Source organism: Vombatus ursinus, unplaced genomic scaffold (genome assembly GCF_900497805.2).
Source record: "Vombatus ursinus unplaced genomic scaffold, bare-nosed wombat genome assembly UNPS02015255.1, whole genome shotgun sequence".
Classification (NCBI taxonomy): Eukaryota; Metazoa; Chordata; class Mammalia; order Diprotodontia; family Vombatidae; genus Vombatus; species Vombatus ursinus.
Window position 1 is genome coordinate 29,233,319 of NW_020955033.1, and position 27,928 is coordinate 29,261,246.

The window sequence follows — 27,928 nt, forward strand, 5'->3', positions numbered from 1 at the left end:
GTAACACTAGCTGTGTGACTCTGGGCAAGTCACTTAACCCCAGTGACCTCACAAAAAAAAAAAAAGAAGAAGAAGAAGAAGAAATGACTGGAATGGTATTTATGCATATAAGAATGACCTCTCTGGAGTATTTGTTATTCACTGAATCTGAAAAGCTGCTAATCACTCTTGATATGACATACTAGCTCACTTGGTAATTTTGTTTTCTTAAGTCAGTATGAAGCTTATTGTAAAAATATCTATACTTTTTTGGCATGCATATTTTAATCATATCCCTTATTGGTATCTCAAAAATAATACCATTCTTCCTATTATTTTGGTGAGCATTTATTTGCAGAGAGGAGCCATGTAGCTTAGATAGACTTTGAGGGTCATTTGCGCTACTGAAGTAGTCTATGTTTTGAGATCCACTCATATTTTAATTGAGGGCAGCTGGGTGGTGCAGTGGATAGGTTGCCAGGCCTAGAGGCAGGAATACCTGAGTTCAAATGCAGCCTCAGACACTGTGACCCTCAGCAAGTCACTTAACCTGTTTGCCTTGAGTTCTCTCATCTATAAAAATGAGCTGGAGAAGAAAATAGCAAACCACTCCAATATCTTTGCCAAGAAAAACCCAAAAGGAGTCCCAAAGAATTGGATATAACTGAAAACAACTAAACAACATCAATAGTATTTTAATTCTATAGCTCTGTCTTCAAGGTTTTTTAAAAAAATATTTCATCATTTTAAATACTTCCCAGAAATACTTACTCAAGGCTATCAGTGACAAAGAATAAATAAAAATGTTTTGTATTTCACAGCAGGAATCAAGATACAGCCAACGTTACTAAGTGATGAGACATGTAATTTATACATAAAGTGCTATACCAATAAATGATTTCTTTAAATTAGTATAGAACCCAACTTATTTAATATCTTGTTGGTTCTTCTCTGCTATAAATATGAGGTTCAGTGTTTGATTTTTACTCAGAATACATGGAGGCCAACATCATGGTATACTGTTAGCAGTTTTAGGTCATACATGTCAGTGTTAGGGAATTGACTTGATAAAATATCTCAAAATGAATTCTGGAGTGGCAAAACCAACACAAGGACAGGGTGAAACAATTTCCAGCCCAAGACAATTTAGAGTGTCTCACTGGGGTGAGAGTGGAGCGCAGTCCAGCACAGGCCGTGCCCCATAGGCAAGCTTTGGGGCTACTGAATCCATAGCAGCAGCTTCCAGAGCTCTCAGCCCACAGATGGTGAGGGGGTCAGAGAACTGTTCAAAAAGACCCTTTTCTGGCACTGGGTGTGGGACTCTGTGGCATTTCCCATGTGTGGTTCCAGGTCGTAGTCCCAGGGTGAAGAATAGTGCTAGCATCCTAGAGCTGGCAGCCACAGGGGAACAGGGACCCAGGTCACAGTTACAGGGCCGAAAAGAGTATTTATGGTTGCTCACAGACCATTGCACAGGCCAGGAGAATAGTAAACACACCTCTCCTTAGATCATACTACTTTGGAAGAACTGAAAACTTATAAAACCCCAGAACTAGCTCTGAAAACAGCAGCAAAAAAACCTGAAGCTTTCATCAGTGCCCTCTCCACCCCAGGAGCAGAACCCAACTTACATATATATAAAGTCAAAAGTCAAAAAATAAGCAAGAAAAATGAGCAAACAACAAAATAAGATCTTGACCATAGAAAGTTATTATGGTGACAGGGAAGCTCAAAACACAAACTCAGAGGACAACAAAATGAAAGGAGCTACATGCTAAGCCTCAAAGAAAAATGTGAATTCGTCTCAGGACCACAAAGAACTCCTAGAAGAACTCAAAAAATATTTAAAAGCCCAAATGAAAGAGGTAGAGGAAAAAATGAGGGAATAAAATGAGAGTGATGCCAGAAGAGTCAACAGCTTGGTAAAAGAAGTACAAAAAAATTACTAAAGAAAATAACACCTTAAAAATCAAAATAGGCCAAATGGTAAAAGAGACATAAAAATTCACTTAAGAGGAAAAACTCCTTTAAAAAGCCAAAAAAAAAAGATGTACAAAAATTAAATGAAAAAAAGAACTCCTTAGGACAGCTAGATGGCACAGTGGATAAAGCCCCAGCCTTGGAGTCAGGAGGACCTGAGTTCAAATCCAACCTCAGACACTTGACACTTAGTAGCTGTGTGACCCTGGGCAAGTCAACCCCAATTGCCTCACCAAAAAAAAAAAAAAACTCCTTGAAAATTAGAATTAGCCAAATGGAAAAGGAGGTACAAAAGCTCAATGAAGAAAATAATTCCTTGAAAATTAGAATTGGGAGGGGCAGCGAGGTGGCACAGTGGATAGAGCTCTGGCCTTGGAGTCAGGAGGACCTGAGTTCAAATCCAGCCTCAGACACTTGACACATAATAGCTGTGTGACCCTGGGCAAATCACTTCCAATTGCCTCACCAAAAAGCGAAAAAATATACATATATATATAATTGGTCAAGTGAAAAGCTAATGACTCCGTGAGACATCAAGAAACAATTGAACAAAATCAAAAGAATGACAAAATAGAAGAAAATGTGAACTATTTCACTGGAAAAACAACTGACCTAGGAAATAGAACAAGGAGAGATAATTTAAGAATTATTGGACTACCTGAAAACCATGATCAAAAGAAGAGCCTATACATCATATTTCAAGAAATTATCAAGGAAAACTACCCTGATATCCTAAAACCATAGGGTAAAGTAGAAATTGAAAGAATCCACCAATCATCTCCTGAAATATCCCTAAATGAAAACTCCCAGGATTAGTATAGCCAAATTCCAGAGCTCTCGTGTCAAGGAGAATATCTGATGTCAGATTTGAACTCATGTCTTCCTGACTGCAGGCCCACTGCTCTATCCATTGTGCCACCTGATAGTTCAATTTGATTGAAACATAGAATTTATGGAGGGTATTGATATATGAAATACAACTAGAAATATAGGTTGGAACCAGACTGTGGGGGGAAAAAAGAGACAGACAGATACCTTGACTAGAGTGGTGGTAGTGGTGGTGTTGCTGTGGGGGTGGGGGTGGGGTGTAAAGAAGGGAACAAACACAAGATGTTTATAGGTAACATTGACTAACCTTGGCAAGTGACTGGATATAAGGGCTGAAGGGTAGAGAAGAGTCAAAATGACTGAAGTCTCAAGCCTGGGTGATTGGGAAGAGGGGTAAATTTAGAAGGGAAGGTGGAGAATTCAGTTGAGAGAGGAGAAAGTTCTTTTTACCCTGTCTCTAGTCAGATCACACATAATGTTGTAGTCTGTTCTAGGTGCCACGTTTTGGGAAGGAAATTGATAAACTAAAGGATTTCTAAAGCAGGAGTTATAAACCTAACAGCTATAAACTTTAATATCATCTAATTTGTTTCCTTTGTAATCCTCTTTATTTTATACATTTAAAAGCGTTATTCTGAGAAGGAATCCAGAGACTTCACTGGACTGCTAAAGGAGTCCATGACACATTGTAAAGGGCTTGAAGATCGTACTGTATAAGGACCCATTCAAGAAAGGAGGAATCTTGAGCTTGGGGTGGGAAAAAAAAGAACACTTAGGAAGGAGATGGTTGCCATCTTCACATATTTGGAGGCCTATGTTGTGGAAGAGGGATTAGGATTTTCAACTTGGCCCCACAGGGCAAAACTAGGAGTAAGGTTTAAAAGTGTCAACAGAGGTATATTTAAACTTGATACAAGAAAAACTTCCTAACAATTAGAATTATCCAAAAGTCAAATGTTCGGACTCTGGAGACATGAGTTCTCCCTCATTAATGGTTTTCAAGTGAAGCCCAAATGACCACTTGTTTGGAATATTGTAGAAAGAATTATTGGTCAGGTACTGATTGAGCCATGTGGTCTCTGAGGCTCCTTCTGACTGAAATTGTTTTGAGTTAGACCTGTTAAATCTGAAGTGCTTATAGGACATCCAGATGGACATGCCAGTAAGCTATTAGAGATGCAGGAAGAGGGTTCAGTATAGAGACTAGGGCTGAAAATATCTGTTTGGGGAATCACACAGTTAATGATTGGACCCATAGGAACGTATGATATCCCCAAGGGATAGAGAGTAGAGGAACAAGAGGTGGATCAAAGAAAGCTCGAAGGGACACAAACTTAAGAGACAGGAGATTAGATGATAAACCAGCAGAGGAGAGTAAGAAGAAGAAGCAGTCAGACAAGTAGGCCTAGAACTAAGGAACGAGCATGGAAGCTAAATAGAAGAGAGTATCCAGGAACAAGCAAGGATAAGGGGTCATGAAGAGGATCATGCAGAAAGATAAAGACTGGAAAACTCAGTCATATTTAGCAATTTACAGCTCTTTAATATTTTAATAACAGCAATTTCAGTAGAGAAGGGAAGTCCGATTACAAGGAGCTTAGAAGTAAATGAGAGATAGGTCACTTATGACTTGTCTTATCTAAGTCTTGTGTAACTGACTCCTAGTCAGTTGACACATTAAGAGTCTAAACAGTGTAGCTGCCTAAGGAATCAATGAAAATTCAATGAAATGAGAAATAATTCTCTGATTTAAATGTGAAAAGAGTATACAGGCTATCCATTTGACTTATTACAGAGGGTTATGGTACTGTAGATCATAAGCCCCATCAGGGCAGAGACTGTTTCATTCTTATTTTTGTATCCCCAGTGCCTTGACCATAGGATAGACACTTTAAAGTTTGCAAATCAATGTACATGTCTTATTTCATTAGCTCCCAACCCCATGTCTGAGATGGGATCCCATTTTTCCAGCTGAAGACCTAATGTTTACAGGGCTTCACACACATGGCCATGATTACAGCTAGAAAGTGCTAAAGGCAAGATTCAAAACCATGCCCCTCCTGACTCCAAGCCCAATATTCTTTCCATTAAGCTGCACTTCTTTGCATACAGAATACCTTTTAGACATTAGAATGCTTATGTATAATGTTAGGGAGATGCACTAGACCTATGATTCCGCTGCTATTGGGAACTCCTGGATGAGGAAACTCTACAAGTATAAGTTGGCACCTTCGATGCATCTTAGTCTTAGAGAGTTACCCAGGGCACTAAGAAGTTAAGTGACATGCTCAGGGTCTCACAACCAGTATGTAGGAGAGGCATATTTTGAACCCAGGTTTTCCTGAATCTGAAGCCAGCTCTCAATCTACCATGCCACATGACCTTTCAAGTATAATTAATTAGGTATGAACCAATTATTTTTATTCTGAAAGTGAGTAGAAAGATATGGTTCAATATGTACGTAAGTATTTGCTTGATACCCAGGTTTTCATCACTTTCTGACTCATAAAATGAAGTCATTTTCTTCTGCTCTTTTCATTGGTGAGGGGCAAATACAGCTTGAAATTGTAGATATCTCTAAATGGAGAATTGTGCCAGTTGGAGTAAGTAGTGACATTATTAATTGGTGAATCCAGGAAAGTTAACCAATATTTTCCTTAATACAGAACTGGAATTAGAAGCAGTAAAGCAAGAGAATGCCCGGCTGCAAAGTATTATTGATATCCAAAAGTATTCAACTGCTGACATCGAGAGAATACATCACGAAAGAAATGAATTCCAGCAAACCATCAAAAAATTAACCGCAGAACTAGAGACAGAACAAAAGCAGTTATGGAATGAAGAATTAAAATATGCTAGAAGCAAAGAGGCGGTATGTCACACTATTGCTAATTGGCAGCTAATTAGAAGGGCCTTGAGAGGGTAAATTGCTCTTTCCAGGCTCTCCAGTGGAAAGGGGTTGCCCTACTAAAATAAGTTTGTTATACAGGTAGAGCTCTTTAGCATGGAAATACATGAAATTACATTTTGCCCTGAACTATCGTCTAATATTTCACTTTTCCATTGATAAAACTCAAACTTCTGAGTAGCCAAAAGCCCAGAACTAAACCAAAAATGGAGAGCTCCACACTTGTTAAGGATAAAAGCTTCTTTTTTCAGACAGTAGGCTCTCTAACTTCACTTATTATACAACACTAGAAAACCTCATTTTCCAGCACTGTTAAAGTACTGAATTTTTTTTTGTATTTGTGTTTTTTATATGCTTAAACTTTTAGTTTTTTTTTTAATGACAAACTAAGTCCCTGCTTTAGGAAATAGGATGGAGAGAGAGAATAATAATTCTTTTCTTGATAGCTAAAGATAATCATTATGATCATTATTAATACTTGGCTTGTCACATAGTAATGTCTCAAGGAGGCTGTCTAGGTATATAAAGCTATTTACGCTCATCCTCGGTGGCTATCAGACAGTTCTGACACCTACTTCTTTGTATTTTCCACGAGTATAAATATGTTCCTGTACAATATAGGAAGGTGTCTTTGTGTAGGTGTGGATGAATCTTTGTGGCCATCTCTATCTATAGATATTTCCTTTCTGGTTTTGCATCTGTAGTTTCATTTTTCCCCAAAATGTTTCTATTATTTACCTCCTTAAAAGTAACAGAAGACAGAACTGAAAGTTGCCAAAGGAATCCTAATAACCAAGGATTATGTATAAACTTAAGTTAGTTGTACTTTGTGCACAGACCCTGAAACAGACAGGAGCCTTGATGTGTTGATTTTAGGGTCTGTGATAGACTCAGGAATCTGAAAAAATAAAGATTCACATTAAGAGATTGGAAGGCACCCTTCCTTACCCAAACAATCTCTTCTACATACTGTTTAACATTATTTATTCCACTAGTTGATTTTATTTAGGTAACAACTATTTTTTTAAATGCAGATCCCCCTAGGAGCAGTAAGGAGCTAATAATAATTGGACTGGGAATAAGGACACCTGGGTTCTTGTTTTGGCTTCAAATTAGCCATGTGATTTTTTTCAAGTTAACCTCTCTGGGCCTGAATTTTCTCATTTATAAAAAGTAAAGAGTTAGATTGGATGACTTCTAAAGTCCTTGCTAGCATGCAAATTCTATTATTCTATCAACCTAGGATTATTTACATTTTAGCTATTAGACTTTTGATTGGCAGAAGGCAATTTTGGCATATGCAGGGGAAGGTAAAGTTTTGGGCAGTCACAGACTAACATGAAAACTGTGAAGGGAATAAAGGAAGATTATAAAAAGGGGAGCAGTACTGGGTCCAAACCACATGTGTCCCAGTTTGCTGCTTTTCTAGGGCCCATCCTTGAGAGGGGCACTAAGGAGTCAAAGGCATGTTCTTTGTAATAGTTGTTTATTTTTGTTGTTGTTGTTGTTTATTTTTATAAGCTAAGAAATGACAGCAGATTACTGAGGCTACCACAAAGGAAGTCATAGGACAAACAACTAGAACAGTACAGAAGTCTAAACTTATGTAAAAGTTATAAAAACCTTCATATCCCTGAGAGTGTCACTGTTATAAAACAGTATACTAGTCACTTTTTTGGTTTTTAAATAAATTGTTATTGATGGCTTCTTTTTCTTATGTCACCATAGTTATCCCCAGTATCCTTTCTCCTCTTCCAGGAGAGCCATCCCATGTAACAAATAGGATTTTTTTTAAAGTAGGAAAAAAAAGTCAGCACAACCGATCAATACATTGGGAAAAAGTCAAAAAATATATGCAAGGTGTAACACCTATGGACTTCCAACCTCCACGAAGGGAATGGGTTGGAGGATGTTTTCATATATTTTCATCTGAGTTATACTTGATCTTTATAATTTTGTTTTGTTCACTCTTAATTTTCTGGTGTGTGGTTCTTCCATTTATAATTTTGTAGTTACTGTGTGTATTGTTTTCTTGGCTTAGCTTACTTCACTTTGCATCAGCCCATACAAGTTTTTTCATGTTCCCCTGTATCCATATCAATAGGTCATTTCTTACAGAACAGTATTATTCCATTACTTTCACATACTATTATTTGTTTAGCCATTCCCAATTGATGGGCATCTACTTTGTTTCAAATTCTTTACTATCACAAAACTATTTACTTTTATGATGTACTATGTTCCTAGAATCTAGTCCAAGGGTGGGTCTTGACATGTTGCTTTTATCTGCTTTAACATGTTCAGTGTTCTAAATAATGGGTAAAGTTAACAAGAAGTGAAATATAAGTTCATTAGACAGTGATGATTAAGCAAAATAGCTACAGCAAATTATTACTTTTGTTAAGGCAGGTAAGTGTAGGATTAAATTTTTTGTCAAAAACAGCTTAAAATTTTGGTACATAAAAAGTTATCAGGAAAATGCACTTAGAGAAGGTAAAAATTACAATTTTTCATTGATACATTTGAGATGCTAATGAATCATCTAAAAACAGTTCTCTAGCATGGTTTTCCTTTTAGGATCATTCATTATTACATAAATACTTGTATATTATAGGCATTCAATGAAGTTTCTATTATATGACAGCAAACTAAAATAATAAGAGTACTGAAGAAGGCAAAGACATTATTTGTTCACTAATAATTGTAGTGAAAGTATCCATGAATGGGTTTAAATGATTGTAGATTCTTGCCGTGGGTATTTTTGTAGCTGGTGGCACTTTTATTTACTTATTTGAGTTAAAAGGCTCGTAACAGAGTGGCAGTTACAAGCCAGTTAAGAGATTGGTGATTTTAGGGGCAGCTAGGTGGCACAGTTGATAGAGCACTGTGCCTGGAGTCAGGAGGATCTGAGTTCAAATCTGACCTCCAACACTTGACACTTACTAGCTGTTTGACCCTGGGCAAGTCACTTAACCCCATTGTCTTGCAAGAAAAAAAGAAAAGAGAATGCTGATTTTGATGCTGTTTTGTGTTACATTGTTGCTTTGCTTCTAGATTGAAGCACAACTGGCAGAATACCACAAACTTGCTAGAAAAGTAAAACTCATTCCAAAGAGTGCAGAGAATTCCAAAGGTCATGACTTTGAAATTAAATTTAATCCTGAAGCCGGGACAAACTATCATGTCAAATACAGAACACAAATCTATGTGAGTATTGATATTTGTATGGATCATGTAAGATTTTTAAATTTTATATACTAACTTTTAACACTTTTTTTTAATTGAGATTCGTAATGACCCTTTTTTAAAAAATGAAGAATTTTACTTTATCTGTGAATGTCAGAGAAAGTTTTTCCCCTGGTTATACCTTAATCTTCAAATGGTATCTAAAGAATGTTTTCCTATCTACCCCAATGATTATTAATGGATTTTGGTTAGTTCATTTATGAGAATATTCATTCTTTATTCAACAGATACTACACTTGGCATAGACTAGTTCTGGTACAGAAATGTTTATTTGGATAAAGGCAATAACTATTCAAATAAAAATTCTACTTAGTTTTGATTTTTAATGGCTTTTTTATTTCTGTTTGGTTTAAGGGTGTTTGTACTCTCAGTTCACACACTCTCACACTATTAGCATAAATTTACCTTTATTTCTTCTGCAGAAGAAAAAGTAGAGAAATGCAATAGGTCACTCTTCATCCCAAGCATATAAATTTGGATGACTTTTTAGCATACATAGCAAATCCTTTCAAATAAACTTATGTTTGAAAAAATAAGTGATAAAATTAAAAACTTCTCAATTTTAAATTAATCTGATTAGCTTAAGAGGGTATTGTAATATGCTACGTTTCTGGAGTTTAACATATTGAGCAGTTAACAGCTTTTCCATAGACACAATGTCACTTAAAAGTAATGACACTGATTGCCACAGACACCAAAAATGAAATTTCCTGATGCCTTTGTAATCATACTTGATAAAGACGCCATTTTTCACATGTTTTATAGATACCACTTAAGGAATTCTTAAACCAATATGAAGAAGGAATAAGCAAAGTTCTACATAAAAAAATGGGTTCAGAAGAGACCCTTGAACAAGTAAGTTAAGAAGATAAGACTTCAGAAATAATAGCAATAATTCATATCTGTATTGCACTTTAAGCCTTACAAATTACTTTACTTACTACAAACCTGTGAGGTTGGGATGTCAGTTGCTGGAAATAGAAAAGGCTTCAAATGAATGATTAAACAAGTTAGTTAATTCTGAAAGTAATTTTTTTTAACCATGTCCCTAATGACATTGGTAAAGGGTGAGAAAATGTTCTCCACCAATGCATATCATCACCTCTTACATAAATTATCATTTTAGAGCAGTAGTGTCAAACTCAAAAGAAAAATAGCATAGAAAACTGCAAGTTACTATTATCTGTGTGTTACTGTATTTTTATGTCTTTTGTTAAATGTTTCCCAATTATATTTTAATCTGTTTCAAGCAGTACTCAGGAGTGTTAACCAGTTATAATGTGGCCTGAGTCTGATATAGTGACTTACCTAGAGGAAGAACTTGAACCCAGGTCTCCCTGGCTCTCAATCCACACTTCCTCTTACACTGAAAGCAACAGGCCATTTTATTTGGCATATTTAAAGAAGGACCTAAGCAGGAAGACCATGTGGCTTAACAGGAGACACCAAGAAACATGACACAGGAGGAATAAGTGAAGGATATGAGTGTAGCTACCCGGGGAGACCCTCTCACTGGGGTTGGGATTTACACCTCCAGAATCGGACAGGCCACCAACAACTGCTCCCGCCTCACTTTACACACACAGACTAGAACTAACAGATACAAATCAAAACTAGAAAGAGATACAGCCTGGGCTATTGCCAGGGAACCTCTAGCAAAACTGGCTTCAGGTCATATATGGCAAGAAGAGCGAGTCTATGGTGATATAGACCTCCTGAGTCCATTCCTGAGAGTAGCCTGGGCACTATTGCAGCTCTGAGATCAGAGCAGCTCAGGTGTGTCAGGAGGAGGGACGCTATGCTGTTCTAGTAGGTCCAATTTCCCACCCCTGACATCACAGGCAGGGAAGTATCAGAGAGTTAGCAAACTAGAAGTTTTTACCCCAGAATAGAAAATTACATGTTGGTGGGGCAGGGGAAAAAGGTGATCCAAAGGATGGGAGAAAACATGGCTATAGAACAGTCAGAAAATCACAGAATTTGAGAGAGCAGCCATCTAGTCTAACTCGTCCACAAAAAGGAATCCCCACTGTGACACTTCTTGAAGCAGCCTGTTGTACTTTCAGGTAATATGAGTAGAGAGAAGGGGTCAGATGCAAAGAGATGTTGTGGTAGTGGAAATGGCAAGATTTGATCACTGATTAGGTATACGAGGTGAGGGAGAGTGAAGAATTGAGGGCAAACCTGGGAGACTGAAGGATGGTGGTACCTTTGACAGAAATTGTCTGGTTAACTGGTTAATCATTTAAAAAAATTTTAATTGTTAGCATCTTGTGGTGGTAGTTCTGATAATTTTTAAACCCAAGATTTATTCTTCAAGGTGAACACAATGGTGACAGAAGTAAAGAGGAGTACAAAAATGTTAAACGACGAAGTCCAAAAGCTGAAGGATCTTAAACAACAAAAAATTAAGGTAAGAACAAATGTCCCATTCTGTTTAGAGAGACTTTGTTCAAAACAGAGGCAGCATAGAGCAGTGGATAGAGTTGGCCTTTGAGGCAGGCAGACCTCTTCCACATACTCGCTATGCAACCCTGAGCAAGGCACTTAACTTCTCAGTGCTTTGGACAATTCCCTAAAATTCTGCATGGGTACAGGGAATTTCCTCATCTGGGAATTCCCCATATCATTGAAATCACAAGCTCAGTCCCTGTCACTCAAAATTAGGTTATAGTTGGCTGGCTAGATATATGTTAGTACCTGAAAAGTAAATTAGAAAATAAAAACATAGTAAACTTATGTTACTTTTCTGTCTTTCTATTTCTATAGATAGAGATATCAACATAGATTCACATGTAGGTATACATGTATAAGTATATATACACATATCTACATATGTAGATCTATGTATATGGATCTTTGATCTCATCAATGCAAGTCTTCATTTCAGAAATGCAAATCCCAAGACATCCATACTTGCACATCCATTGCAGTGCTACCTTTGTTAATCCTTTGTTAATCGTTTCCATTAGTTTTCCATATGAAATTGGAGACTTTTTCTTGAGTAGAGGCCACTAGTGCATTGATTATATATTTTTCTTTCTGCAAGTCTTATATTTCACCGGTGGGAGCCAGGCTTAGAATCTGCAATATCACTAGTCTAGGGAGTAAACATTAATACATAGCTTCTTCTTTACCTTAATTAATAGAAATAGATGTTAAAACTAAGCTTGTTATCCCAGTTGTTGCTATGCCAATACTATTATGTTTTCATATTCTGATTTCTAATATTAATTTGAAATAATATCTACCTAACTCAGCCAGGAATTTCAGTACCCAAGGTGAGAGTACAATATGACATACTAGAAAATATAGTCATGAAAGACAGTGTATTGTAAGGTCAGATGCAGGAATAGCCATGGACATGACACTTTGAAAATTGAATAGATTAAATAAAGGTCAAGGGGCTTGTGACTTACCCAGGGGGTCCCATAACTAATAAGTATTAAATTCAAATTCTGGAATTTCTGAGTTCAAGTGTAGTATACTTTGCAAACTGCTTCCCATATCTGATATTTTTACATTTAAGACCCTATAATTTTTATTTAAATAATTTCTATGTGGAATAGGACTCCATCATCTGCAAATGAAAATTAAACATCTAACTTCTAGATCAAGTATCACACAATTTCCTAGTATTAGAAACTGGACTTACCACTGAATAAATATTAGACAGTCCTGCTATAATGAAATACCAGGATCAGATGTCTAGTCTTCTAGAATGTAGAATTCCCAGCAGAAAGTTTGATTTCCTATATGTGCAACATTATCAAAAGCATAACAATATATAACCGGGGCAGGCACGAGGGAAATATTTTTATTTCTGTAAGTCTTTAATTCTTTAAAAGAATTACTTGGAATAGATATGTAAAATGCCTGTCAATTTAAAACACTGTAATTATGACTTTGTCCTTGAAGGAAGCTGAAGAGAAAGACAGAAAATGTACCACTGAGGTGGAGTCCCTGGATAAACATAAACATTTACTTGAAAGTGGAGTTAATGAGGGCCTCAGCGAAGCCTTGAGTGAATTGGATGACGTTCAACAGCAGTAAGTTCACCTTTTATTCAAATGAGTTTTTTGAGACAAGGATTCAAATTTGCATGAAGCTTTTAACCTTTTTAAATTGATAAATAGCATGGATATGAAGGGGGGGCAGGAAACTTGTAACAAGCAAAGTATTGAAAATGTAATATTAAACCCATTTATTTAGCATTTGGGCTGGCTTTCCTACTTACTACTATCAGGATATTTGTCAAGAAAAAATATCTAATTATTTCTTAGATAACTCATGGTATCTAAGCATAATGTGAGAATTTTCATTTAATTAAAACAATTTAAATTATTAATGAGTAAAAATTTAGTTACACCAGCCATTTCTGTTAAACTGGTGGAGTAATGACATATGCAAGAAGAAAAACCCTCAGCAATACTGAAAGAAAAACTGACAAAATGGATAAGCAAAAAAGACTCTAATATAATGAATAAAGAGCAAGAAGCAGTCTCTAGAAGGAAAGAACTACACTGCTGGGAGACAATTGGGCATTTACCACAAAGTCTTCTAATGTATTTTAGAATCACAATAAGAGATAATAAAACACCTCAAAGCAAAACATCATATGTCCAATGCACTGGAGATGCAAAGACAGAAATGAAACATTCTGTGTCATCATGGAGCTTAGAGTCTGCCGGTGGAGACAAGATCATACATACATACATACGTACAAAATGCAAGGTAATTTCAAGAGGGAAGGCATTAGCAGTTAGTTAGGAGAATCAGGAAAGACTTAATGTAAAAGGTAGTTTTTGAGCTAATTTTTCCAGTAAACAAGGGAGTGTAGATAACAAGGTGGAGGTAAGACATTCCAAGTATAAATGTTATTCAGTTTTGTCTGGGGCCTCACTGCATCAAAATTATCTTTTTAATTTTCCACTAATTACTTCCCTATCTCACTCCCTACAAAACCTTCTCTCCTCAAGCCTCCCACCTCTTCTTTCTCTCTCTCCAATGGAGGCCCCACCTCCTACTTTACTGAGAAAATTGAGGTCATTCGGTGTGAACTCCCTCTTCTGCTGTTCTCTTCATCTGGAGTCATCTGGCAACTTTCAGTTGTCTTCTTTTTCCATCAAGGAAATAGAAATTATTTAGGGGAAATTGAAACTACAGAAGCTGAAACAGTGTGTGAAGTATCTATGGAGTACAGTATGGTCACCAAAAAAAGATTCATCTACAACCTAGACACAGACGCCTTACTATATTGTACAAGAACATGTTTATATAACTGTAAAACAGATAGTCCTAGGTTTCAGAACTGCTCAGAAGCCTGGGGCAGACCACCAAATATAAGGGCAGATAATCTTACATACCTCAACAGCCTTCTTAAGACATCACTATCATAAGCAAAGTATTAGTGATGACCATAATGACTGTCCATCCATCAAGAAGTATATAACATTGGGGGTAGCTAGGTGGCACAGTGGATAGAGCACCAGCCCTGGATTCAGGAGTACCTGAGTTCAAATCCGGCCTCAGACACATAACACTTACTAGCTGTGTGACCCTGGGCAAGTCACTTAACCCCATTGCCTAGCAAAAAAAAAAAAGTATATAACATTAAAAGTTTGTTATTGGGGCAGCTAGGTGGCGCTGTGGATAGAGCTCTGGCCTTGGAGTCAGGAAGACCTGAATTCAAATCCAACTTCAGACACTTGGTACTTACTAGCTGTGTGAACCTGGGCAAGTGACTTAACCCTGATTGCCTTACCAAAAAAAAAAAAGGTTTGTCATAAAAAGCAATTAAAAGTTTAATCATATAAAAAGGTTATCTACAAAAACTCAGTCTACCAGGGATACCCCAACAATGCTGCTGAGAAGATGAGACTTTCTAGTATTGTATATAAAATGAAGTCAAATAGGCTTGTTGTCTGAAAAAGGGAATATAGAGCATGGACTTAATTTTTGGTGGAGTTGAAACTTTTGGGGAGCCAAGGAGGAGGCATTTCTGGATTTTTGACTCTTCAGAACTGATGAAGTCCCCAAGCAAGAAGTGTAGAGAATTAAGTGTACTAACAATTAAATGGCATGATATGGATGATAAGATAGCAAAGAAAACTGAGATGAGAAAGAGGCATAAGACAGGTAGGTGGAGAACTCCAGGAGAAAGTCATGTAATGAAAACCCTGAGAAGCAAGGAAAAAGTGGTCAGTAGCTCTTCAAAGGTACCAAGGAGAAAGAGAGCTAAGAGCTAAGCTAAGCCATCAGACTTGGCATATGAGAGATTCTATGATAACTTTGGAGAGAACTATTTCAGTGGAGTGATGAGGTTAGAAGCTACATTACAAAGGTTTGAAAGTGAGAAGAAGCCATTGAGGTAGCTTTGTAGATAACATTCTCTAGCACTTTGGCTAAAAAAGGGAGAAGAGATAGAGGATTATAGCTTGGAGGATGGTCTGATATCGAGGGGTTTTTTTGGTTTGTTTACTTTTTAAGAATAGGGAAGACATGCATATTTGAAGGAATTAGGAACTAGTAAATACGAAAGGGGGGAGGAATAGATAGAGGGAAAGATAACTGAGGTGACAATCTGCTGGAGAAAATGGAGGGGATAGAATCATGGGTACATTTAATGGGACTGGTCTAGGCAAGTAGAGCCATCTCTTTATCAGAGATTTCTAATCTTCCCTGTAGATTACCTAGTTTCACTTTGCATGCATCTTCTGCATAACTCTTGTTAGAATACAAGATCCTTGAGGGCAGGGACTGTTTTATGCTTTTGTCTTTCTCTGCCCCAGTTTATCACAATGCCTCGCATATAGCAAATGTTTAAGAAGTATATATACTTGTTGATTTACTGAAGTAAAAGAAAAGAAAAGAGGAATAGAGTCCTGGAGGTTGGAGATGCCAAAAACAAAGTTCTAACACTTAATGGCCTCTATTCTCAGTTAAAGAAATAAATAAATAAGATCCTCAGCTGAGAGGCTACAGGGATGAGAATGGGTGGTATGGGAAGGTTGGAGAAGTTTTGGAAGGAAGGAAACAAGCATTTATTAAGCACCTGCTGTGCTTTACAAATGTTATCTCATTTGATGTTCATAATAACCCCAGGAAATAGGTGGTGTTATTATCCTCATTTTACATTTGAGGAGACTGAGGCTGAGAGAAGTTAAGTCACTTGTCCAGGGTTACACAGCTAGTAAATGTCTGAAGTCACATTTGAACTCAAATCTTCCTGAACTTAAGGAAGATTGAAAAGATCACCTTGGTACAGCAAAGGAAAATTCTTGAAGACAAACATGAGAATTGACCAAATAGAAGAGAAACTGGAAATAATCCCTGTGAAATGTGCTGAAATATGTGTGCTCAAATAAATGTGTGTGTGAAATAAATGTGCTGAAAAATATAGCAGGAATATAAGTACACCTGAATTCAAATCCTACCTAAGACATTTTCTAGCTATATGACCATAAACAAGTAACTTAATTGCCATCTGCCTCAGTTTCTTCATCTGTAAAATGGGAATATTAATAACACCTAAGTCCAAGGATTGTTGTGACAGTCAAATGAGATAGTATTGGGGGGGGTTGTTTTTTTCAGGCATTTGGGATTTATTGACTTACCCAGGGTCACACAGCTACTGTCTGAGATCGGACTTGAACTCAGGTCCACCTGACTTCAGGGTCACTTAGCTACTCCATAAGGTAGCTCTTGTAAAGAGCTTTGCAAACCCTTAAAGGACTGCATAAATGAGAAAAAATATAAATTCTTATAGCACAATCGTAGCTGTGTAAGCCAAAAAAATTTTATCTAAAACCAAGAAGTAGCATTATTTATAATGCAGAAGAACTAGAAACTTTCTCAGTAAGATAAAGAGAAGGAAGGATTGCCACTATCATCATTACTTTTTAACATACTACTATAGATGAATTTAGCAATAAATCAAGAAAAGAAATTAACAGGATAGACATTAAATGCAAAGGAGGCAAAATTAATTTGGGAGGTACAAAAGGTCAAGACTATATAGAGAAAAATAGAAAAGGAATACAAATGAAATATCTTTTCTGTTACTAGATCTTATAAAACAGCAATTATAAAATTGTTTATTACTAGATAAAAAGAAAAGTTTATCAGTGAAACAGAGATGAACAAGACTTAGAAAGAAATAGATATGCTGTCAACTCTTTGATAATGGTAAAGGACTTTTTTGTTCAGCAAAAACTGCCAGAAAACCTGGATAGCAATCTGGCAAATATTAAGTTCAGAATATAATTTTCACATCACATACCCCAACTCCAAATAGATGAATGTTCATATAAAAAGTCATACTGTTAAAAAGTTAAGAGAAATGGTATCATCATGTCATTTGATTTTACTTAACTCTTTGCTTCAAGGGAAGGCTCACTATGGGATTTGGAGGTAAAATATGGAAATCACTGTGATATTAAAATAAAAGTTATTGATAAAACTCTTTTAGCTATATTAAAGCCAAAAATTGTTAGAAAGAAAATGGCTCATTAATTTCTCAGTTATAGCTAGGGGATGCATCTATCACCAACAAATGATTTAGTAAAATTAGCTACTTTGATTACATAAAATTAAAAAGCTTTGCACAAGTAAACCAACAAAACCAGTTTTGTGTGTGTGTGTGTGTGTGTGTGTGTGTGTATCCACAGAATATACACACATATACATACATATCCCTTTAATAGAATCAAAAGTGAATATTTGTGTGGTTTTATTATATGATATGGCTAAATTTATTTCTGTAGAAAGAATCTAATAAATTATAATGGAAGCCAATATGAAAATATAATTTTTAAAAGGGCATTTGAAGGTATCACTCTACCTTTTCTCTATACTGATATGAGTTCCTCCCTTTTTTTTTCAAGTAACAAATATTTTTTATGAATCTGTCCCACTGCTGTCTTCTGTTAAGCAAATTAAAATATAAAAACAAACCTGAAAAAAAAAATCCCTCAATTCATTATCTACATAGTCTGGCAAAAAAAATTCCCAAATTTTTAACGTGTACCAAATCAAGTCCTTTTAATGGTTACTGCTTTTTAATACAGTTTAAGATATGGTACTGATAAACCTCCTTCCTCCTCACTCTTTTTTCCCCATTTTTTCCCTCTTTTGGGAGTAAAATGCAGTAAGAGGGAAACTGAAGCACCTATCTTTAAGCAAGATCAGCTTATTAATAGTGCCACATACTGTTAATAAAGTGGGTCAGACTGGCCCCCTCAGGCAGTCCAGCGACCCTCATGAGAAGGAAAACGGCATTTGTAGGAAAGGAGTGGTTAGAAAGTAGTTGGGGAGGCTTCTGATTGGCTGAAGCTGGGGAAAGTGGGTTGGCCTTCAGGTGTGGCTATTCATGCCCTACGCTGACCTAAAGGAACGTTCTTCACTTTATGGGACTCACCCAACTCCAGACTAGCATTAGAATTGCCTAAATCAGGACCACCAGGTTAGTTGTCCCCTTGGGGAAGATCAAACCTTCCCTAATTACCCAAGGGCTAGTGAGGATAGAAGACTTGTCTTTGGGGGAGGGGCTCCAGTTTAAGCTGATCAGTTGTTTACAGAAGTCCCAAATTAAACTGATTAGCAAATGATGTCCTAGGACCTAGTTCCAGGAGCTTCTAGCTACACTACCTTTCAACCACCCCTTTAAGCCAATTCAGACTGAGAGAGGCCGCGTATTTGAGCTGGGTAAGTTGAGGCAGATGCCAGCCATTATAAAAATCAATACAGCATAAAATCAATTACATTGTAAAATCAGTACAGTAGAATTCAAAGGAAATATTAATTGCTATGTTTTTACACCTTGAGATTCATGACCTTTTGTTCTTCCACTTTAATTTTTAAATTATTTTTCTAGCTCTGTAAAATATTCTTTTGGGATTTTAATTGGCACAAAATAACTAAAAATTGACACAGAATAACTTTATTTAGGGAGCATCATTTTTATTTTGTTGATTCAAACTATCCATTTAAGTCCTTACATCCTCCAAGGAACTGGTGAAAATTCTTAGATGAATTAAGCAAAAATTTTACTCCACAGATACCAGCTGGTGTTACAAAGGACAACTGAAGAAAGACGAAAAGTGAGCAATAACTTGCAGCATCTCCTAGAAATGGTTGCAACCCATGTTGGATCTGTTGAAGTAAGTAAAAATTTGTTAGAAACACTGAGATCTTTCTTAATTTTAAATTCCTTCAGCTAAAGCTCTATTTTCCTATTTTAAAAACACTTAAAACTAATTTTTAATCTTCTGCAAAAATTTTGTTCTACACTAATTAGATTAGATTCTGTGCATGTCTGTGGCTTTAAATGTAATCATAAACATTACAGACATTTTCAAAATAATCTCTCTGCACGATGATAGGCATCAAAAACAACATCCAGCAGTAGCAGATCACTGGGTTTTAGTATATAAAGATAATTTAACTTTTAGGGGTTTTACTAATTAATGCTGAATTAAATGCATGAATTTCAAATCTTTTGAGATCATCCATATATCCTAAGTTTATTGAGAAAGAACAAACTAAGGATAAAAATAGTTAACTACGAACTATGTCTTCATTCAGAAACATTATTTCCAATTAAACCCATTTTCCTTTAAAAAAAAAAAAGCTAGGTTACTAGACTAGTAGGTCCCAAGAAAACTGTAAATATACTTTACTTAGATTTTAATGCAGCCTTTGGCAAACTCCCTAATACTATTCTTTTTTTTTTCTTTTTTGGGGGGGGAGGGGCCTAGGCAATGGGGTTAAGTGACTTGCCCAGAGTCACACAGCTAATAAGTGTCAAGTGTCTGAGGCCACCTTATACTATTTTTTTTTAAGGCAATTGGGGTTAAGTGACTTGCCCAGGGTCACACACCTAGTAGGTGTCAAGTGTTTGGTCCAAAGGCGGATTTGAACTCAGGTCCTCCTGACTTCAGGGCCAGTGCTCTATCCACTGCGCCACCTAGCTGTCCCCACCTTATACTATTCTTAAGGATAAAATATAGAACTATCTCCTAAGCAGTCATACAGTTAAGTAGGTTCAAAAGGGTTTGAATGTCTGGAATCAGTGAACTGTCACTGATGGTTCATTATCAGCTTATAAGGAAGGGCTTTAGTGACAAAGTCTAGTAAGATTGTAATAAAGCCTCATTTGTGAACTTACTGTTTTTACTGAAATACAGAAATAGGCATAAGCATGGCTAGATAAGAGTTCATCTGAAAATATCTGGAAGTTTTAGCGAACTAAAAATTTACTCTGCGGCAAAAGTGTAATAAGGAGCCAAAAAAAAAATTATGATCTTAAATTGCTTTAAAACAGGCATGGAATATGGGATTGGGGAAGAAATAATTCCTCTATTCTCTGTCTCAATCAAACCAAAGCTAGAGTATGATGTTTAGTTCCTGGCACATAACTTCTTATGAACAACATTGTTCAAGTGGAGGACATCTAGAGAATTGTATCATTTGAAGAAATAGAAGACATTTCATCTGGGAAAGGAAAAAAAAATGAGGAATATGTCCACCATTCAAGTATTTAAAGGGCTATTACCTGAAAGAGGGATCTGACTATTCTGCTTTACCCATAGAAAGCAGAATTATGCATTAAAATTCCTAGAAGTTGGGCTGCCTTGGAGGTAGTAGAGATTCTCCATCCCCACCCCATTAGCAGTCTTCAAGCCATGGTCCAATGAACTCTTGGGTAGGTGGTTGTAGTGTGTTTTCTTGTTCAGATACAAGTTAGACTAGGTAGCCTTAAACCACCAATGCTGTGGTTTTGTGAAATCAACATGAGTGGTCCAAGGTTGACCAACCAGTATACATAGACATATTTTGTAAAAGTTACCAATGCAAAATAAATTTCTAAAGCCTATTAGGAAATATTTTTTTCATTGACCTATATGGAATCTAACTAGAGTTAATCTAAGACTTTGTTTCTTCAAGGAAGATTTTTGTCTTCTAAAGTAAAACATATTTCTCTAAACTGTATATAGCCCCTAATGTCTCTTCCTTCTTGGCCCAGGCTGCATAGCACACTGTGCCTCTATATATGATTTTACACACCAGGCTCCATTTCTCCTTCTGTCCTGGAGAACATGTTTTAACTGATTGTTCTACAAGACAAAATGTGTATCAGTAAGACTCCTACAACTTGTGTATCTTCAAGGATGAAACAAAAAAGGAAAAACTGATTTCCTTCTAGAGCCTTTATTTTGTAGAGAAACCCAGGCCAGCCATCCTTCATTCCCCTCCCAACTGGGCTTTTGACTTCACCTTCCCCTGTCTTTTCACCTCCCTTTTGGGTATTGTCTTCCCCCATTATAACTGAAGATATTAGTAAAAGTTTCACTGCATCTTTTTTAGGGATATAATTTGCTTTTCTTTTGTTCGTTTATTGTTTTAGATTATTGACAATTTTAATTTTTTTTTCTTCTAGAAGCATCTTGAGGATCAGATTGTTAAAGTAGACAAAGAGTGTGAAGAATTCATTGCTGAAGATTTCTTGGAAAATATTAAAGAAGCTGTAGATAAGTACAAAAAAAAAGCTTCTGTTATCTCTTCCACTGAATGAAGAAGAAATGCTAATTATCATGTTACATATGAATACTTCACTTCTTAAGATGTCAGCACCAAGTCTTTTTTTGTTTTTATGAAAAAAAGTATTCATGGCTACTTAAATATTTGTTTAAGTGTCTGCTGCCAATTGTCAGTCTGCAGCAAGAGTGGGAAGCTGATGAGAATTTTTACTCTTTGCATTTGTACTCACCAACCTGTATCTTCCAGTCATTCTTGAATTTATTTTCTAAGTGTTAACCTGCCAGTATATGATATTTATTCAACTATGCTTATTCTTGATGGATCTCCAAAAAACTATTGAAGGATAAAGCTTATATTTGTATTTGTAATAAAAATTATTCAAATGAAAAACCATACACTATGATGGCCTTCAGAAATTCAACAGGAGGAAGAAGGGCAAAAGGTAATTATCAAGAGAGTTTTTCTTCTTCACCTATGATACTATACTCAATTTTGAATTATTACATTATTATCGACAAATATGCCCATTGTGTGCATAGCATTAGGCACTACAAATGCCAATGGGACTTAAGCCATTAAGAATCATAATTCTAAGGATCTTAAAACCTTTAGTGGAAGACTTATGATTCTAAGAACTAACTGCTCTTCCTCCAAATGAGTATGGTTCATATCCTAAAACATGTATGATCTAATTTATAAATTGGACAATAATGCAATTGTGCTTAAGTGTTTGTTTCTCTCATCACCTGTGAATCTGAATTCTCCAGTGGCCTCTTTGAACTCATGATGGCAATATTCTCTTAGGACATTTATCCTTAGTGTCTAGGTTAATAGATCTCAATAATTGCCTGTTACATGAAGAGCTCTGTCTCATTGTAGTGAGTAGGTAACTCTAATTGGGACTGTGATAATAATCAAAGGTTGTCATGTACATTCTATTGATGTAATGCTTGTAACATTCATATACTCAATTTGGCCAATGGGGAAATTCCATTCAGTCATTTATCCATCACTCCCCTCTTATAAACAGCCCTATCCCCCATCAACCAGGAATCCTACATTACCTGCATTAGGATTCTTCAGGGTCAGGTTGTTCTGTTTCAACAAATGGTGAAAACTGCAATGTTTTGAAGGATCGATTAAGAATTGTCACAGCCTCCTTGAGCACTATGTACACTCAGCTTTATAGCAGCTTCTTGAAGTTGTTCAGCCAGTGATCTCCAGTCTGTGTAATTTCTGGCCTGGATAGCTTCACCTCAGAACACAGACCATCAGGCCAAATTTGAGAGCACCCACCTTACAGTCCTCAATGAAGAGTATCTTTCTAATGCCAACTTGTTTTACTGTAAGCCCATGTGGCTGTGTGTTTGCATGTGTATATATATGTGTATATATTTGCGTGTATATGTGCTGGGGAAAAGGGGGAAAGTGTTCCTAAATAAATGTTTTTGGTATTTGAAGGTGAGCTGACTTATTACTTTTAATATCACAAGCCTAATTAAGTCAACAAGATACTCAACACTATAATGAAATAGAATGAATAGGTGAAAAGGCATTATTAAGCATTTATTGTATGCCAAGCACTGAGGAAGTGCTCCCTGCCCTCAAGGAGCTTACATTCTAATAGGAAAAACAAAATCTAGGGGTGATGGGGAAGACAGGTGGCCGGGGAGGAGGGAAATGGTCGTAAGGCAACTGATCAATTGTCCTATTTTTTAGAAATGGTGAAGTTGTTGTGGTGTATGATTGTCATGGAATACTGTTGTGCTATAAGAAATGACAAGAAGGATGCTTTCAGAAAAACCTGGAAAAACTTGCATGAACTGATACAGAGTGAAGTGAGCAGAACAAGAAGATCGTACACAGTAACAGCAATATTGTACAATGATCAACTATGAATAACAGCTATACTCGGCAATACGGTGATCCAAGACAGTTCCAAAGGACTGATGAAAAATGCTATCCACCTCCAGAGAAAGAACTGATGCAGTCTGAATGGAGATGGAAACATACTATTTTTCACTTTCTTTACTTTCTTTTTGTGGTTTTTTTTGTCTGTGTTTTCTTTCACAATATGACTAATAGAAATGTTTTGCATGATTGCAAGTGTATAACGTATATCAAATTGTTCAGTCTTAGAGAAGGGGAGGGAGGGAGGGAGAGAATTTGGGACTCAAAATTTTAAAAAACTAATGTTAAAAATTATTTTTACATGTAATTGGGAAAAAAAATTTCAAAATTAAAAAAAAAAGCCCCCCAAAAAAAGAAATGGTGAGGTTGATATTAAGTAATACGGTGGATAAAGCACTGGGCTTGGAGTCAGGAAAATCCAAGTTCAAATCCAGCCTCTGACACTGTGTAACCCTGGACAAGTCATTTAACTCCTATTTGCCTCAATTCTTCATCTGTCAAATGGGGGCACACCAGAGAAGAAAATGAAAAAACACTCTAATAATCTTTACTAATAAAACCCCATGGACTTTTGTCCATGGGGTCACATAGTCAAACACGACTGAGCAACAAGGTTGATATTACTATTCTCAGAACTAGCTACAGTTAGGAAAGGAAGGGAGAATGGGTGAGTGGTAGGTAACATGGTATGGAGGTGTCTGGGAAGTGAGTCTGAGCAACATAAAGTGAATACTTGCCAATCAGAAGCTTAGGATCTAAGGGGTGGGAGTTTGAGAAGCCATTTGCTATGAGTTCCCCCTTTACCACTTCATTTTAAAACACTCTGAATCATCCCCCACTGAAACATGAAATATCTATTATCAAGGGAGGCAAAGCCAAGATGGTGGAGTAGCAGGAAGAAATACAGTGAGTGCCCAGCCAAAACAAATATCCAGAAAATGCACCAAACTGAATCCTGAGGGGAAGCCCAAGAAAGAACCAGTGAGTCATTTTTCCAGCCCAGGTCCACGTATGGAGACAGATCTATGGACACTGGAGAAGGGACCTGGTCAGGAGATGGCCACAAGGAGCACTCCAGCACAAAGAAAAGGCTATGCACCTGGGTGAGAGGAAGTCCTCCACCCATACTGGGGTACCATGATGGGAATAGGTGCTACCTGGCAAGCTTTGTCACACCCTATCCAGTTGTGGGTCACATTACTCAGAGCAGAATAAAGAGCAGACCTGTTTCCAGGAGCAGTGTCCTAAATTAGTGGGAGGCCATAAGCCCTGAATTTGAACCAATAGAAGAACAAGTTTTCAGCAGCTGTGTGATGAGGACCCCCAGGAGTAGAGCAGGATCTCAGGGCCAGCTTCTAGCACAGTCCAAAACCTTCAGAGGAATAAGCAAAGCAGGAATACCAGACTAAAAGGGAGCCTACAATTCTGCCACTCTAAAGAAGTACAGCTTCCCAAATGGTTAATAGCAGTAGTCTAGAAGCAGTCAACCGACCATTGCTCACATTCAAACTGAGGTCAAGAACTTTTAGAGCACAGAACAGGATGGGGGGGAGGGGGCAGTCATCAGACTTTTCCCTGTATCAGACCACTATGAGCTACTCCTGAGATCACACAATGTTCAACACCCAAGAAAGCAATGGAAAGTCCCACTCTAAAAAGCTAATATGCACTTGACGCTCACTAGCTGTGTGACCCTGGGCAAGTCACTTAACCTCAGTTGCCTAAAAAAATACAAATTAAAAAGCTAATATGATGGCAGAGATCCTCAAGACACAAACCTAGAAGAAAGAATGACCTGAAAACATTCGCAGGCAAAACCTCAAAGAAATTTAATTTGGAACAAATTCAACTACAATTCGGAAGAAATGGAATAAGTGTAAAAAAAAAGAATTTTTAAATATTTTTGTCAAAGAAATAAGAGCACTACAGGAAAAAAAATGGAAAATAAATGAGAGCTATAGAAGAAAAACTTAGAAAGGGAATTAGTACCTTGGCACTGGAAGTATAAAACCTCACCCAAGCAAAAAGACCTCCCTGAAACTTAGAATGGACTAAGTAGAAGCAAATGACTCCTTGAAACACTAAGAAATATTAAAGCAAGATGGAAAAAAGAGAAGAAAATTTAAGATATAGCAAAAACAACTGACCTAGAAAATATATCAAGGAGAAAAAAATTTAAGAATTAATAAACTATTTGAATATCATGACCAAAAAAAAAAAAGCTTAGTTATCATATTTCAAGAAATCTTAAAAGAAAACTACCCAGATCCCTCACAACCAGAAGACAAAGTGGAAATAGCATCTGCCGGTCAACTGAAAGAAACCTTAAAATGAAAACTCCCAGGAACATCAGAGCTAAAATCTAGAGCTTCCAGGTCAAAGAAAAAATACTGCAAAGCAGCCAAAAAGAAATATTTCAAATACAAAGGAGCAACAATCAAATCACATATGATTTGGCAGCTACCACTATGAATGAGTGGAGAGTTTGGAATATGATGTTCCAAAAAGCAACAGATCTAGGCTTATAACCAGAATAAATTACCCAGAAAAGCTGAATAATAGTACTAGAGGAGGGAAATGGACCTTTTTTTTCTTTTTAGGCTATACATTTACATTCATATTAAACATATTTTCACATTAGTGATGTTGTAAGTAAAAATTAAAACCAATGGGAGGAACCATCAGAAAGAGGAAACAAAACTCAACAGAAGAGAAAAAAAAATAGCAATTCGACTTCCATAGTTCTTTCTTTGGGTGTGGATAACATTTTCCATCACAAGGCCTCTGGAGATGTCTTAGATCCTTGTGCTGCTGAGAAGGGTTAAGTCTATCAATATTAGTCATTACACAATGTGGCTGTTATTGTCTACAACTTTCTCTTGGTTCTGCTCACTTCACTCAGCATCAGACTATACAAGTCTTTCCAGATTTTTCTGAAGTCAGCCTGTTCATCATTTCTTATAGCACAATAGTATTCCATCACATTCATATACCACAACTTGGGAAATGGACCTTTAATGAAATAGAATACCTCCAAGAATTCCTTATGAAAAAACCAGAGCTGTACAGAATGTTCAAACACAGGAGGTAAGATAAATATTAAAAGGTAAACACAAACAATGATAAACAACTGAGGGAGGATAAACAGCTTACATTCTAACATGAGGATATGATACATGTGTCCTCTTTGAACCTATCATCACCAGGGGTCATAGAGGAAGTTTAATTAGAGGACCTAAGGGTGTGTTTTGAGATCTTGCTTCCTACACCAATTGTGTTGAGATAGTCCGCTGTACATAGGGTTCCTAGTGACCTTTATTTTCTACATGTAACTGGGACTCGCAGTCCCCCACCCCACCCCACCCCAGCGTAGGTTTGGCTGTCAATAGGTTAAGTCCTTTTCAGTGTACTGAATTCAGGTGCTCAGAATAACCTGTAAAACAATGGGAATCAGTTTGATTCAATGCTTTATTGCAAGCAATAGGGAAGAGGGGGAAGGGGAAAGAGGAAAAAGGGACCTATCATACTACTCAGGTATACAGACTAACATAGAGTATAACTCACATAAGGGTAATGCTGTGTTGGACAACACAGAGACACAGGTCCATTCAGCAGAAAGGGAGTGCTCCAGTAGGAGTGGGCTACAGCAGGAAGGGGTACTCTTGCTTGAGGGTAAAGTGAGCTCCGGCAGGAAAGGATGCTTCTGTTGGAGGGGAGGGTATGCTCTAAAGTGCTTTTCTGAGGGTGAGGTTCTTCTACTATGATTTTGGATGACCTCCTTGGAACTGGCCAAATTGTGTATCAAGGGTTAGGGCAAAATATTATTGAGGTGGTGGGGATAATCAGGGAAAAAATGACAATTATTTTGGGGGTTTCAGGGGAGAAAACCAAGCCTGTATTAGATAAAATATTATTGGAGAGACACAGCTGTGCCAAACCTCAAAAATATTATTGTTAGTATTTTTCCATGAGTATGTTGTATAAGCTTACAGCCTCCCTTAAGGGGAGACTGTCATGGTGGCTTCAAATCCATCAGGCCTAATGTTATAACAATGGTTTTCATGCACAGATTCTATAAGTTATAGCTTCTCTTAAGGGGAAACTGTCATAGTGGTCTCAAGATCACTGGGCCCGATCTTATAACAGTGATTCTGTTATATTTTGATGATTTTAAAATAATTGTCTCACATAATTAGGGTCTGCAAATTCATATAAACAAGGAGGAAGGGGTAAGGGGAGTGGATAATACTTGAACCTCACTCACATCTGACCTCATCAAAAGAGAAGAGAATACATACACCCACATACACACACACACACACACACACACACACACACACACACGAGTTGGATACAGAAATAAATTTCATTAAGAAGGTAACAACCGGGAAAAGGGAAAAGGGAAAGGAGAAATAAGAAGACGGGTAAGTAAAGAAAAAGATTAGTCTCAAGCAAAGCAAGCTCCAACTAAGATTGTACAAAAATATTATAACAGCTTTTTGTGGTAGCAAAGAATTGGAAACTGATGGGGCTCCC

At 36.9% G+C, this 27,928-nt stretch overlaps 1 protein-coding gene across 3 annotated transcripts in view; it reads left to right on the plus strand.

Moving 5' to 3' along the window:
- Positions 1-23,276, plus strand: part of LOC114031846 (kinetochore protein NDC80 homolog) — a 46,617-nt gene extending 23,341 nt beyond the window's left edge. For all 3 annotated transcript variants that reach the window (XM_027847010.1, XM_027847009.1, XM_027847011.1), the window contains 7 exons: positions 5,454-5,659; positions 8,750-8,902; positions 9,707-9,796; positions 11,262-11,354; positions 12,860-12,990; positions 18,999-19,101; positions 21,381-23,276. In XM_027847010.1, coding sequence (XP_027702811.1) covers positions 5,454-5,659; positions 8,750-8,902; positions 9,707-9,796; positions 11,262-11,354; positions 12,860-12,990; positions 18,999-19,101; positions 21,381-21,515 — 911 coding nt within the window. In that variant the 3' untranslated portion in view covers positions 21,516-23,276. The remainder of the gene's footprint in view (positions 1-5,453; positions 5,660-8,749; positions 8,903-9,706; positions 9,797-11,261; positions 11,355-12,859; positions 12,991-18,998; positions 19,102-21,380) is intronic.
- The last annotated feature ends 4,652 nt before the right edge of the window (positions 23,277-27,928 follow it).